This window comes from Schistocerca cancellata, chromosome 5, assembly GCF_023864275.1.
Source record: "Schistocerca cancellata isolate TAMUIC-IGC-003103 chromosome 5, iqSchCanc2.1, whole genome shotgun sequence".
Taxonomy (NCBI): domain Eukaryota; kingdom Metazoa; phylum Arthropoda; class Insecta; order Orthoptera; family Acrididae; genus Schistocerca; species Schistocerca cancellata.
Genome location: NC_064630.1, coordinates 225803222 through 225816370, shown reverse-complemented (window position 1 = coordinate 225816370; position 13149 = coordinate 225803222). Strand labels below are relative to the sequence as shown.

Sequence of the window (13149 nt, the reverse complement as noted above, 5' to 3'; positions counted from 1 at the left end):
CTTCCCTCAGGATAGATTTCCTCATTTGCACAAACTGGCGGCTACAATAATATCAATGTTCGGTTCCATGTATGTTTGTGAATAACTGTTCTCTGCAATGAAATGTAACAAGACGCGCCTGAGAAACGCATTGTCTGATCGAAATTTAAACTGCACACTGTGCCTACGATTCACAAGAACAATTACTCCGAACATAGACGCAATTGTAAAGGGCAAAAAGTACAAGATAACAGAGAATCCCACACTTCAGTGACACCTTTTATTGCGTAACAGTTCACAAATTAATACGAATGTAGAGGCATACACTAAGCTAATAAAATTATGTGGCATGTGTACATTCTCCTTTATTTGTTTCATTTGTCACAGTAATAATTCGTGAGTGATATCCCTGCAAGTGGCCGCGGATTTACATTGACTGGCGGCAGCTGTTGTGTGCCCCACGTGACTCTCCCCACTCTCCGCTCTGGTCTGGTAGTGGGAGTAGCGTGCTCGCGCCTTGCTGCTCACAGCTTGCTCCACGAGCATGTATGTTGTGAAGCCCTGTATTATAGTTTCATAATAAAGAGAGGGACAAACATACATTTGAACCAATGTGAGGATATCTCAGGTTTTCCCGACATGACTGATTAACGGCCAATATAGACTATTTAGTAAGCGCAAAGATGTTGTCAAGAGCATTTATTGTTAATGCACTGGTAATAAAATTTTTATTCTGAATAAAAAATTAATTAGAAAAATATCTACTTGACAAGCAGAACATATCAACAGACACAAATAAATGATGAAATGTTTACTCGCTACTTGAATCAGTTGACTCTTCATCTGAAAAATGTAATGATTAAGGATTGGAGGTAGCATGTAAATCTCATTCAGGATGGGGTAAAAAATGTGCTACCAGAGTGTTCTAATGATGACTGAATTTTGAGATATGATATGAATATATATTTGTATGTAACTCATCCATTTATGTAAGGATGAAGATATAAGCAAAGAATGGAAAATCCAGGATGGAATGTAACAATATTATGAAAAGGATAGTTGCTACTCACCATATAGTGGAGATGCTGAGTCGGAGATAGGCACAACAAAAAGACTGTCACAAAATAAGCTTTCAGCCAACAAGGCTTTCGTCAAAAATAGATGAGACACATGCATACATATATGCAACTCTCACAAACATGATGCGCGAGTGTATATATATATGTCTCGTCTATTTTTGACAAAAGCCTTGTTGGCCGAAAGCTTATTTTGTGACAGTCTTTTTGTTGTGCCTCTCTGCAACTCAGCATTTCCACTATATGGTGAGCAGCAACTGTGCTCTTGTGGTCTTCAGTCCAGAGACTGGTTTGATGCAGCTCCCCACGCTACTCTATCCTGTGCAAGCCTCTTCATCTCTGAATAACTACTGCAAACTACATTCTTCTGAATCTGCTTAGTGTATACATCTCTTGGTCTCCCTCTAGAATTTGTACCCTCCACACTTCCCTCCTATACTACATTGGTGATGCCTCAGAAAGTGTCCTACCAACGATCCCTTCTTCTTTCAAGTTGTGCCACAAATTCATCTTCTCCCCAATTCTATTCAGTACCTCCTCATTAGTTACACAATCTACCCATCTAATCTTTAGCATTCTTCTGTAACACCACATTTCAAAAGCTTCTAAGGCCGTTTCAATTAAGCGAGTTGCACTAACTGTACAGCACATTTCTGTTTTCACATCATGCAGAGGCTTTGATATAATTGATTGATTTTCAAGGACTTTTTTCTTTAATTCTTTTTATCATCTTTGGATCAACCTCTTCATCATGCACAGGCTGCAACAGTGAGTTGTTGCACTGGCATCATTCACCAGTATCCAAATTGGCTAGTCGGTGCACTACCATTACTTTGTAATGCTCCAGTTTGAGTCTGGGCACATCTCTATGACCAGATTCTGCCAACATATCAGTTTGTAGAGCTAAATGGCACACTGGTTTTCTTGAACTTCTTTCCAAGTCTGTTCTTTACTCCTCTAATTTACTGTCTGTTAAAATGGCGAAAGGTGTAATATACAATATGTAAAAGAGCCAAGAGGGAATAATAAGAATGTCTGACCAAGAATGAACTCGGATTAAAAAGGATGTACGACAGTAATGTAAACTTTTGCCCCTACTGTTCGATCTGTACATTGAAGAAGCAGCGATGGAAATAATCGAAAGGTACCGGAGTGGAATTAAAATTCAAGGTGAAAGGACATCAATGATATGGTTCACTGATGACATTGTTATCCTGAATGAAAATGATGATGAATTACAAGATCTGCTGAATGGAATGATCAGTCTAATGAGTACAGAATACAGATTGAGAGTAAAGGCGAAAGTAATGAAAAGTAGCAGAAATGAGAACAGCGAGAAACTTAACATCAGGATTGATGGTCACAAAGTAGATGAAGTTAAGGAATTCTGCTACCTAGGCAGCAAAACAACCAATGACGGACAGAGCAAGGAGGATATCAAAAGCACACAAGCACTGGCTCAGATAAGTCTATCAGTATCAAACATAGGCCTTAATTTGAGTGAGAAATTTCTGAGACTGTACATTTGGAGCACAGGATTGTATGTTAGTGAAACATGGACGGTGGCAAAATCTGAACAGAACAGAACTGAAGCATCTGAGGTGTTGGGCTACAGACGAATGTTGAGAATTAGGTGAACTGATAAATTGAGCAAAGGATTATATGGAAAACACTGACAATGAGAAGGGACAGGATGATAGGAGATCTCTTAAGACATCAGTGAACGAATTCCATGGTACTAGAGGGAGCTGTAGAGGGCAAAAACTGTAGAGAAAGACAGAGACTGGTATACATTCAGCAAGTAATTGAGGACGTAGGTTACAAGTGCTACTCTGAGATGAAGAGGTTGACACAGGAGAGGAATTGGTGGCAGGTCACATCAAACTGGTCAGAAGACTGATGACTAGACACCTTTTTCCAAAGCTGTTTCACAGAGGAAGACCGCACTGCAGTTCCTTCTCTAAATCCTCGCACGAACGAAAAAATGGCTGACATCAAAATAAGTATCCAAGGAATAGAAAAGCAACCGAAATCACTCGACAGATGAAAGTCCACTGGACCTGACGGGATACCAATTCGATTCTACAAAGAGTATGCGAAAGAACTTGCCCCCCTTCTAACAGCCGTGTACCACACGTCTCTAGAGGAACGGAATGTTCCAAATGATTGGAAAAGAGCACAGGTAGTTCCAGTTTTCAAGAAGGGTCGTCGAGCAGATGCGCGAAACTATAGGCCTATATCTCTGACATCATCTGTTGTAGAATTTTAGAACATGTTTTTTGCTCGGGTATCATGTCATTTCTGGAAACCCAGAATCTACTCTGTAGGAATCAACATGGATTCCGGAAACAGCGATCGTGTGAGACCCAACTCGCTTTATTTGTTCATGAGACCCACAAAATATTAGTTACAGGCTCCCAGGTAGATGCCATTTTCCTTGACTTCCGGAAGGTGTTCGATACAGTTCCACACTGTCGCCTGATAAACAGAGTAAGAGCCTACGGAATATCAGACCAGCTGTGTGGCTGGATTGAAGAGTTTTCAGCAAACAGGCCACAGCATGTTGTTCTCAATGGAGAGATGTCTACAGACATTAAAGTAACCTCTGGCATGCCACAGGGGAGTGTTATGGGACCATTGCTTGTCACAATATATATATAAATGACCTAGTAGATAGTGTCAGAAGTTCCATGCGGTTTTTCGCAGATGATGCTGTAGTATACAGAGAAGTTGCAGCATTAGAAAATTGCAGCGAAATGTAGGAAGATCTACAGCGGATAAGCACTTGGTGCAGGGAGTGGCAACTGACCCTTAACATAGACAAATGTAATGTATTGCGAATACATAGAAGAAGGATCCTTTATTGTATGATTATATGATAGCGGAACAAACACTGGTAGCAGTTACTTCTGTAAAATATCTGGGAGTATGCATACAGAATGATTTGAAGTGGAATGATCATATAAAATTAATTTTGGTAAGGCGGGTGCCAGGTTGAGATTCATTGGGAGAGTCCTTAGAAAATGTAGTCCATCATCAAAGGAGGTGGCTTACAAAACACTCATTCGACCTATACTTGAGTATTGCTCATCAGTGTGGGATCCATACCAGGTCGGGTTGACAGAGGAGATAGAGAAGATCCAAAGAAGAGCGGTGCGTTTTGTCACAGGGTTATTTGGTAAGCGTAATAGCGTTACGGAGATGTTTAGCAAACTCAAGTGGCAGACTCTGCAAGAGAGGCGCTCTGCATCGTGGTGTAGCTTGCTGTCCAGGTTTCGAGAGGGTGCGTTTCTGGATGAGGTATCGAATATATTACTTCCCCCTACTTATACCTCCAGAGGCGATCACGGATGTAAAATTAGAGAGATTCAAGCACGCACAGAGGCTTTCTGGCAGTCATTCTTCCCACGAACGCGACTGGAACAGGAAAGGGAGGTAATGACAGTGGCACATAAAGTGCCCTCCGCCACACACCGTTGGGTGGCTTGCGGAGTATAAATGTAGATGTAAATGTAGGCTCAAAAAAAGCTATGTCAGCTGCCACAATGTAGAGCACTCCCAGTCTGCCTATGGGAATACTGGTTTCTGTGCAAAGGCAAGTAGTATAATGCTTGTATTGTATTTGAAACACACTGTACACACAAACAAAAATGATTACAGTCTTTTGGATATTAGTCACAAAACGGTTGTACAAACAAGTAAGGATAAATTCATTTATCTCGAATAGTAACAAAATATGACTATAAAACACACATTAACATTTCCTTTACGACAGTTATGTTACTTTTTCACTACTGCATGCATCAAATTTGACAATGACATTGAAATTATGATTATGGGCACACAATTACCACAACCACAATGCAACTGCATTCCAACAATTTCTTTTAAAACATTATTGGTAATAAATGAAATAAATGTAATAAATGTACCCTTATTGAGTTAACTATTGCCAACTTAGTTCTCAAATTTCTGGTCGAAATCATGAAGCGTTGCACTTGGTTGTGAAAACAATATGGTAAAAATGTATTCATAAAACTAAATAATATTTACTCTTATGATCTGTCTTAAAAATAATTATGCATTTCAGTGTTAACTTTGAGGGTTTGTTGTACAGGAAGACACACAATAGTGACACGACATTTACAAAATGATTAACACATACTCAGAAATTGGATTCATTTTACTGGCAAGAGCTCTATAATACCGGATGGATTTCCTAGAACAAGTTCCCAAAATGACATACAACACACAGATTACTATTTAAAAATGAAATTAATTAAACTGTTATCTAGGTTCATTGTGTCCTTACAGAAATAAAGAATATCTAGAAGCCAGACATTAAATCCTCCAAAATAAGAAATAAAAACAGAGGAAGTTAACCCCGTAACCACTTGTAAGTAATTACTTATTACATGTATTATGTTCCTACCATTTCTTTCGTTTTATTTGTGTTTCAGGTACCTGCAGGAATCAACAACCTCCTGAAGGAAATAGAAAAATAAATGTGCAATGAGAATTGAAGAGTTACGTTAAGATAGTGTTTAAGAAAAGTGCTCATGTTTTGATATTGTGTATTCATACTTAGGCATTTGAATATTAGTGCTTTTTTTAAGACAAACAACAAATCTCTGGTCCCTGTTATTTATCGTTTCAGTCATGTTTGATGTATTTTGGAGCTGGACTAGTTTGTGATTTTCAGCTTATATTTGCTTCAATTTCCCACATTGTGTTTTCCTTCCCTTGCACTCATACAAAGGCAGAAGTAAGGTGAAGGACTGGAGCAGGTGTGAGCTGAAGGAGATGTAGACTGCTATAAAACGTAATTTGGCTCCAAAAACATGCAGAATGTAACAGAGAAGATAGGCAATAATAAAGAAGGACCTTTTAACCTCAAGTAAACTCACCTAAATGTCACAATCACGGTAACCACTTGCAGAAATGCTAGCTAATAATAGTGATTAGTGTTTCTTATTTTATAGCTTACATGTCTTGTTGTTTTTATATATTTTATTTTTGCCTGTATGACTAACTGCTTCTTTATGATGAGCTTCTCTTTGTACAACAGTTTAATTTAATTGTCAAATTTTCTTTATTGATGTATTTTTTGTTTGGATATGTGTAATCTTTAGGTGTTAATATTGTTGTATAATATGATCCAAGGACAAATAAAAGTACTACTGTTCCACTAACAAGGGAAATCACCAACTTGACCTCATATTTTGAGGAGGAAAAAGTACATGCGCCATGTCAGCCTCAGCAATCAAACCCACAAACAAATTCAGGTGGTAATTACAATAGGAGGCAGTACAACCTCCTGAACATAAAACTTTTAAACATGGGCACACAATAGTTCTCAGTCACTATGCTGTGCGGCAGCCACTTAATGCCCGAGTGTGAAGGACTGTACAGAAGAGTGAGTGAGAGGTTTAAGACATACTGTTTTGAGATTGGTAACAGGCTTTGTTCACTGTGTCCGAGTGTATGATTTCTAACCTACAGGCGGTTCCAGAGATCTCTTTGCTTTAAACACTTTCCTATTGTGATTCACAAATACCGTGTAAATGAATTAAATAAATGAATATGTTATTTAAGAAGTAGCATAGCATTATTCAATTATTAATGCTACTACTGTGCATTATTTTCTTTGGATTTTAAAGCTGGCACTACAGTGAAGTACATTTGCAGGAGACGCACCATTCTTCAATGTGACTGGTGTGGTTAAATTATAAACTGAAAATCATTAACTTCATTTACAATAATTCTTCAGTTGATTAGCTTTATTCATTTTGATTTTGCGACGTACATGCAGCTGCAAAATATCAGTATGAGAATATTTTTAAAAAAATGTTGAACACATACTTTCATGAGCTTGACATATTACATGCTCATATTACTTACTATTTTTTGCTTACAAGGGAACCTCCCCATCACACCCCCCCCTCAGATTTAGTTATAAGTTGGCAGACTGGGTAGGCCTTGAAAAACTGAACACTAATCAATCGAGAAAACAGGAAGAAGTTGTGTGGAACTATGAAAAAATAAGCAAAATATACAAACTGAGTAGTCCATGTGCAAGATACACAACTCGAGAATAATGTGAGCGCAGGAGCGCCGTGGTCCTGTGGCTAGCATGAGCAGCTGCGGAACGGGAGGTCCTTGGTTCAAGTCTTCCTCGAGTGAAAAGTTTATGTTCTTTATTTTCGCAAAGTTATGATCTGTACGTTTGTTCATTGATGTCTCTGTTCACTGTAATAAGTTTAGTGTCTGTGTTTTGCGACCGCACCGCAAAACCGTGTGATTAGTAGACGAAAGGACGTGCCTCTCCAATGGGAACCGAAAACATTTGATTGCAAGGTCATAGATCAACCAATTCTTCCAAAGGAAAACATATCTGATATTTTCTATACAACACTGGTGGCGGCATGTGCGTCACATGACAGGAATATGTTGTTGACCCACCTAAATTGTACACTTGGGGAATGGGTAAAAAAATTCTCCTACCTTGCCCGATTTAGATTTTCTTGTGCATGTGATAATCACTCCCCAAAAGTGATGAAAACATAAGAATTTGTCACATAAACTGAAAATAAAAAATTAAACTTTTCAGTCAAGGGAAGTCTTGAACCACGGACCTCTCGTTCCGCAGCTGCTCACGTTAACCACGGAACCACGGTGCTCCTGAGCTTACACTGTCCTTGATATTGCCTATCTTTCGCATGGACTACTCAGTTTCTATATTTTGCTTATTTTTTCATAGTTCGACACAACTTCTTCCTGTTTTTTTGATCGATATGTGTTCAGTTTTTCAAGGCCTATCCACTGTGCCAACTTATAACTAAATCTGAGGGGGGTGCGATGGGGAGGTTCCCTTGTTAGAATAATGTGTTCTCAAGTGAAATTTCAAAGCATGTTGGACAGATGTGCCTACTTCCCTTCCCCCACCTTCAACATCCTGCAAATTGGAGCGCCCTAGTCATCACTTCGCTGTACAGTACTTCATGCTTGGGACAAGGTGGCTGCAGCGGGGCAGAGTGAGTGACAAACAGCCAGTGCACACAAAAGTTTACAAACTGCTCTTTCAGAAGGTCATAACTGCATACTATCAGAACTATGGCCCAAATTTCCAGACAGAATTGACAGCTGGGGCTGATAATTCACAAGTATACTTTTTCCTCCTTAAAATATGAGATCAAGTTGGTGATGTTTCCTTGTAAGTACTATTGCTTAATAAAGCTGAAAGCCAAAACAATATGTTACTTGTCAAAACCTTTTCTATTGTGTACATCAATTTGTCATAGGATTTCACATTACCATCATACAAGGTGTTCGGAAATTCCTGTTACAAAATTATAGGAATTGCAGTGGAAAGTGAGTACATAATATTTTGAATAGTAACTCTTGTCTGGAAACATCATCCAATGATGTACAGAGCGTCAAAGTTACAGGCATCGGCACCTGTAAATGTTTGTATATACAGGGTGATTCTGTGATGGTGATACAAGCTATCAAGATGTGGAGATGGATGCAGGTATCAATGTGAGAGAAGGGTCCCTGGTTCGTAAACAAATGAGCCGAAAAATACAACTGAAAACCATTCTGATACCTCTGATAGTGGAATACATGTACTGGTACTGTTGTTGCTAAGAATGTAGGGTATGGAAATTTCAGACGTGGTATTATGGACCAAAACAAGAAAAAATGTCTTGCAAACATGGCTCTAAAATACATACCTGAGGAGTTTATGAGCATCTGTTCTTCTTTGCTAGTGTGCAACACTGTACAAGTGCTCACAGCTCTTAAGGTATGCATTTTAAATACCATGTCTATTAGAAATTTTTTTCTTGTTTCAATCCACACTACTACCTCTGAAAGTTTCCTGCCGTAATCTTAGCAACAACAGTACTGGTGCATGTATTCCACTGTCAGAGGTATGAGAATGGTTTCCACTTATAACTTTTGACTCATTCATTTCCGATACAGGGACCCATACCTCAAATTGATATTTATCACTCAGTAGCACCTCTAGATGACATTTCCGGACATGGGTTCCTAGTACCCCTCTACAAGTCCTAGAAATTTATAACAGGAATTTCTGAGCATGTTGTGTACAGGGCACCACTGCAATCAGAAAACAGTAAGTAACACATCACCTGCAACTTTCTTACTGTGTGACAAGAATAGAAAAGAAAGATAAAATATGGTTAGCAACACAATGTTTTATGGCAGAAAATGCAAATACATATCTTGCTTCTTTTTGCGTTTATGTCAGCAGTTCGACACTGCACAATATTGCTATGTTGATAATTTAGCTTTTTAATAAATGATATAGTATAAAAAAATCTGACTGTACTCACTCTCTTCCTGCGAGCCTGCGGTTTTGATGAACACTGGGAGGAGGTCAGCTCGCAATGGTTTGCCCATGCCTGGACTAGCACTTTCACTTTGCAGATGTGGTTCACCTGAACCAAGAGAGAAGCCTCAAATTTCCACAATCATCAAATGTATCATATTCCACATATAAAATGGTGAATGAGCTAAGTTTATAATTAGCAGGTGGAACACTGCAGGCAGACTAGTGTTCATCTCACACTGTTAATTAGGAGGAAACATCTCTGTTCTTCTTCTTACATCACTCAATTGCTGTTTTTATCATTTATGTAACCTTACTGTTTTCAGAAACTGCAATCACTTGTTTGTATATTCGGAAAAGTAGAAATCTGTTAATTATGAAAGTTGGAGTTACGCAGGCTTTACATAAATGACTCCAAATATTCTATTATATCATACAAGGGGCTAATAAGGTTTCTTTATTTTGTTTTTGAATATCTGGGCAGTTCCAATTTCCTGACTAATGTCTACCAGATAGCTATAGTCTACCGCACTAGAATAAAAAATCCCTTTCTGAACCATAGTCATGAATGCATAGTCTAAATGTAAATTATTTTTGGGTCTAGTGTTGTGTTAGTGATTTATTCGTTCATCCATCCTTCTTATAAACCACAAATGCCATTAGGCTGAAAATGCATTTGCACTGCACGTAAATGTAACAATCCAAAGATCTCTGAAGAGACGTGTGTGTGTGTGTGTGTGTGCACTCAACGGCACGGTTATCAGCACCCCACTCTAACTCACATGCCCTAAAACAACAGAGAAATAGTAAAAGTAGCTATAGATGATATTAAAACAAAAGTAAAACAATAAAGAAGCTAAAAGAAAGGCACAGGGAAATGAAACTGGATGACCACTTGCAAAAAACATGGGTAAGCCACTCATCCTGTTAACACATTAAAACCATCTCCCTAAAATCCTGGGGAATATATTGGACAATTCACAAAATTTTAAAACTCGAACGACATTCGTTTGAATGTTACTTAAGACAGATGGCAGATCTGTTGGTAAATCCACCACAACCCACTGGTCACAAAATAAAACACAGTCCAATAAAATGTGGCACACAGTAATCTGTATGCAACATGCACCATACATTGGAGGGTCCTCTCGCCAGAGCATGAAGCCACGCATCACAGAGCTGTGGCCTATGCGGAGATGAGTAAGGAGGACCTTGTCCCATCGATGTGGCTGGAAGGAGATGGTATGCCACAGCCATGCTGTGGGCTTTACTAGACAAAGCTTAATGTTTGTCACTTACAGCCACTCATTCTTCCACCGACGCAAGACTCAGGATCTCAACAGCGAGGCTATAGTATGCAGGGTAATGGCATACTGAAGTAACTGAGGATTATGACATGTCTCCTTGGCTGCTAGAGCCACCCTTTCAGTCCCTGAAATACCCATGTGCCCTGGTATCCAGCAGAAAGACACCTTCTTTCCCAGTTGTTGCAGCTGCAGGAGGGCATCCTGGGTATTATGGACTACTTTGCTCCAGTGCCTCTACGATTGAATATAATCCTGCATCGAAGACAGTAAAGTCTCCAGGCAGTTGGACCTTGAGGACGCGATCTGGAAAACAACAAGGCAATCAACTGAGGACCCCTGTTTGGATCCATCCATAAAGACAGCTACATAGTTGTGGTGCTCAGAGAAAATGTCAGAAAATATCACATTCCAAACAGAAGCAGCAGTGCATTCTCTCCTAGACTGCACAAAATCAAAAATTACTCTGGGTCTCTGCAGTAAACAGGGTGGCAGATGGTTAAAACCATAGATTTCAGGTTGTACTTGCTCCACACTGAGTGACTCCAGCACATGCTGCCCGTGGATCCCAAGTGGCTTTGTGGCTCGTGGACAGTTGGAGAAAAGATGTTCCAGAGGCGGACGTACAACAGTACGGTATGTGGACGAAGCGGGAGCTGCAGGAAGCTTACATGCCTGACACACCATGAGGAGCTGCCACCAGATGGTGAGAGGTGGTTCCCCAACCTCAGCACAGAGACTGAGTATGGGGGTGATTCTAGAAGCTCCCGTGGCCAACTGAGCCCCTCATAGTGGACAGCATCAGTAATCTTCAAATAAGAAGGCCTCACAAATCTATACACAGTGCAAGTCACAAACCCATGAAAGTCCTATAAACCTGGAGCTGACGTGTCTATTCCCCAAGACATGTGGCTAAGGCACTTTATGATATTCAGTGCTATGAGGGTTCTGACTTTCGAGTCTCTCGCTTGCAGCACCCACGACAATTTGGAGTCAAAAATGAGGACCAGAAATCTCACTGAGTCTTTAAAATGTAGGATGGTGTCCCTCACATGCAAGCCAGGTACATTAAAAATACAACAAGAACAACTGAAATGAATATACACAAAATTATCTGCAGAAAACTGAAAACCCGCCATTTCAGTCCACTCCTCTAACCTCTGCAATGTAAGTTGCAACTGACAGCTCACTGTTGCAACACTGGAGGAGGAGCAGAAAACAGCAAAATCGTCCACAAATAAGGAGCACTGTAGATGTGACACTGTTTATGACTACAGCAAAGTGGGTAACACTTAAAACACTGCACTGAGGGACACCATTCTCCTCCTCAAAACCATCGGACAGCATGTCAGCAACTTTGGCTCGTCAAACACCGCTGAGACAGGAAAGACCATATGGAGATGGGGAGGTGGCATGAAACCCCATTGATGAAGTTATGCGAGAATGCTTTGTCTCCAAGTAGTATCGTATGTCTTACTGATATTGAAGAATATGCTGGTACAGTGACGTGTTTGTAGGAAACCATAATGAATAGCCACCTCTGGTAGGGTCAGGTTGTCGACAGTGGACCGAAATCTCTGGAATCCACATTGAGAGTGGCTAAGGAGTTGCCTGGTCTCTAACAACCAGATCAGATGATGGTTAACCATTTGCTCCAGGATCTTTCCTACACAGCTCATTGAGGCAATACCTTTGTAACTACTGGGACACGTACAGTCCTTTCCTGGTTTGAGGAGAGGTATCAGAATTGTCTCCTTCTACAAGTTGGAGAAGTTGCTGTCTGCCACATAAGATTAAAAATTTTGAGGAGGGTTTCTTTTGACACTGGTGGCAAACGCTGACGCATGCAGTACCTGATTTGGTCGTAACTGTGTGCAGCAGTGTCACGCGTCTCATACAGAGCTGATTCCAGTGCCCACATGGAGAAAGGGAAGTTGCAGGACTCAGAAGTGTTGGATTCAAAGTCTACCTTGCCCCTCTCCACAGTTGCACAGTAGTGGCAAAACATCAGATCTTGGCTGGAATGGGCAGTAGTTTTTACAAAATGCTCTGCCAGCATCTGAGCGATGTCTCTGGGCATTGTTTGAAGACACCCCTGTTTCAGGACTTCTGCTAGTGATAAATGACTGTGTTTACAGGAAATCCTCTGGATGGCTTACCATACTTTCGTACAAGTGGAATTGTTGACAGAGTCCAGGAACTCTTGCCCTGACTTTTTCTTGCTCTCCATAATTAGGCGTTGAGCCTTGGCTCTCGGGACTTGAAAGGCTGGGAGGTTGCCTGCAGGTGGGCAGCATTTAACCATCGAAGAGCTGCATGCCTATACTGGATCACTGAATGACACTCGTCAATCCAACAAGGTACAGCTCATCTCCTATGATGACCTATAGACTTTTGGATAGATAAGTGAGCAGCCTGATGTGGTCCACCCATTCCT

At 40.2% G+C, this 13149-nt stretch overlaps 1 protein-coding gene across 2 annotated transcripts in view; it reads right to left on the bottom strand.

Moving 5' to 3' along the window:
• Positions 1–13149, bottom strand: part of LOC126187817 (uncharacterized) — a 256419-nt gene that overhangs the window by 87857 nt on the left and 155413 nt on the right. For both annotated transcript variants that reach the window (XM_049929105.1, XM_049929104.1), the window contains exon 16: positions 9413–9517. In XM_049929105.1, coding sequence (XP_049785062.1) covers positions 9413–9517 — 105 coding nt within the window. The remainder of the gene's footprint in view (positions 1–9412; positions 9518–13149) is intronic.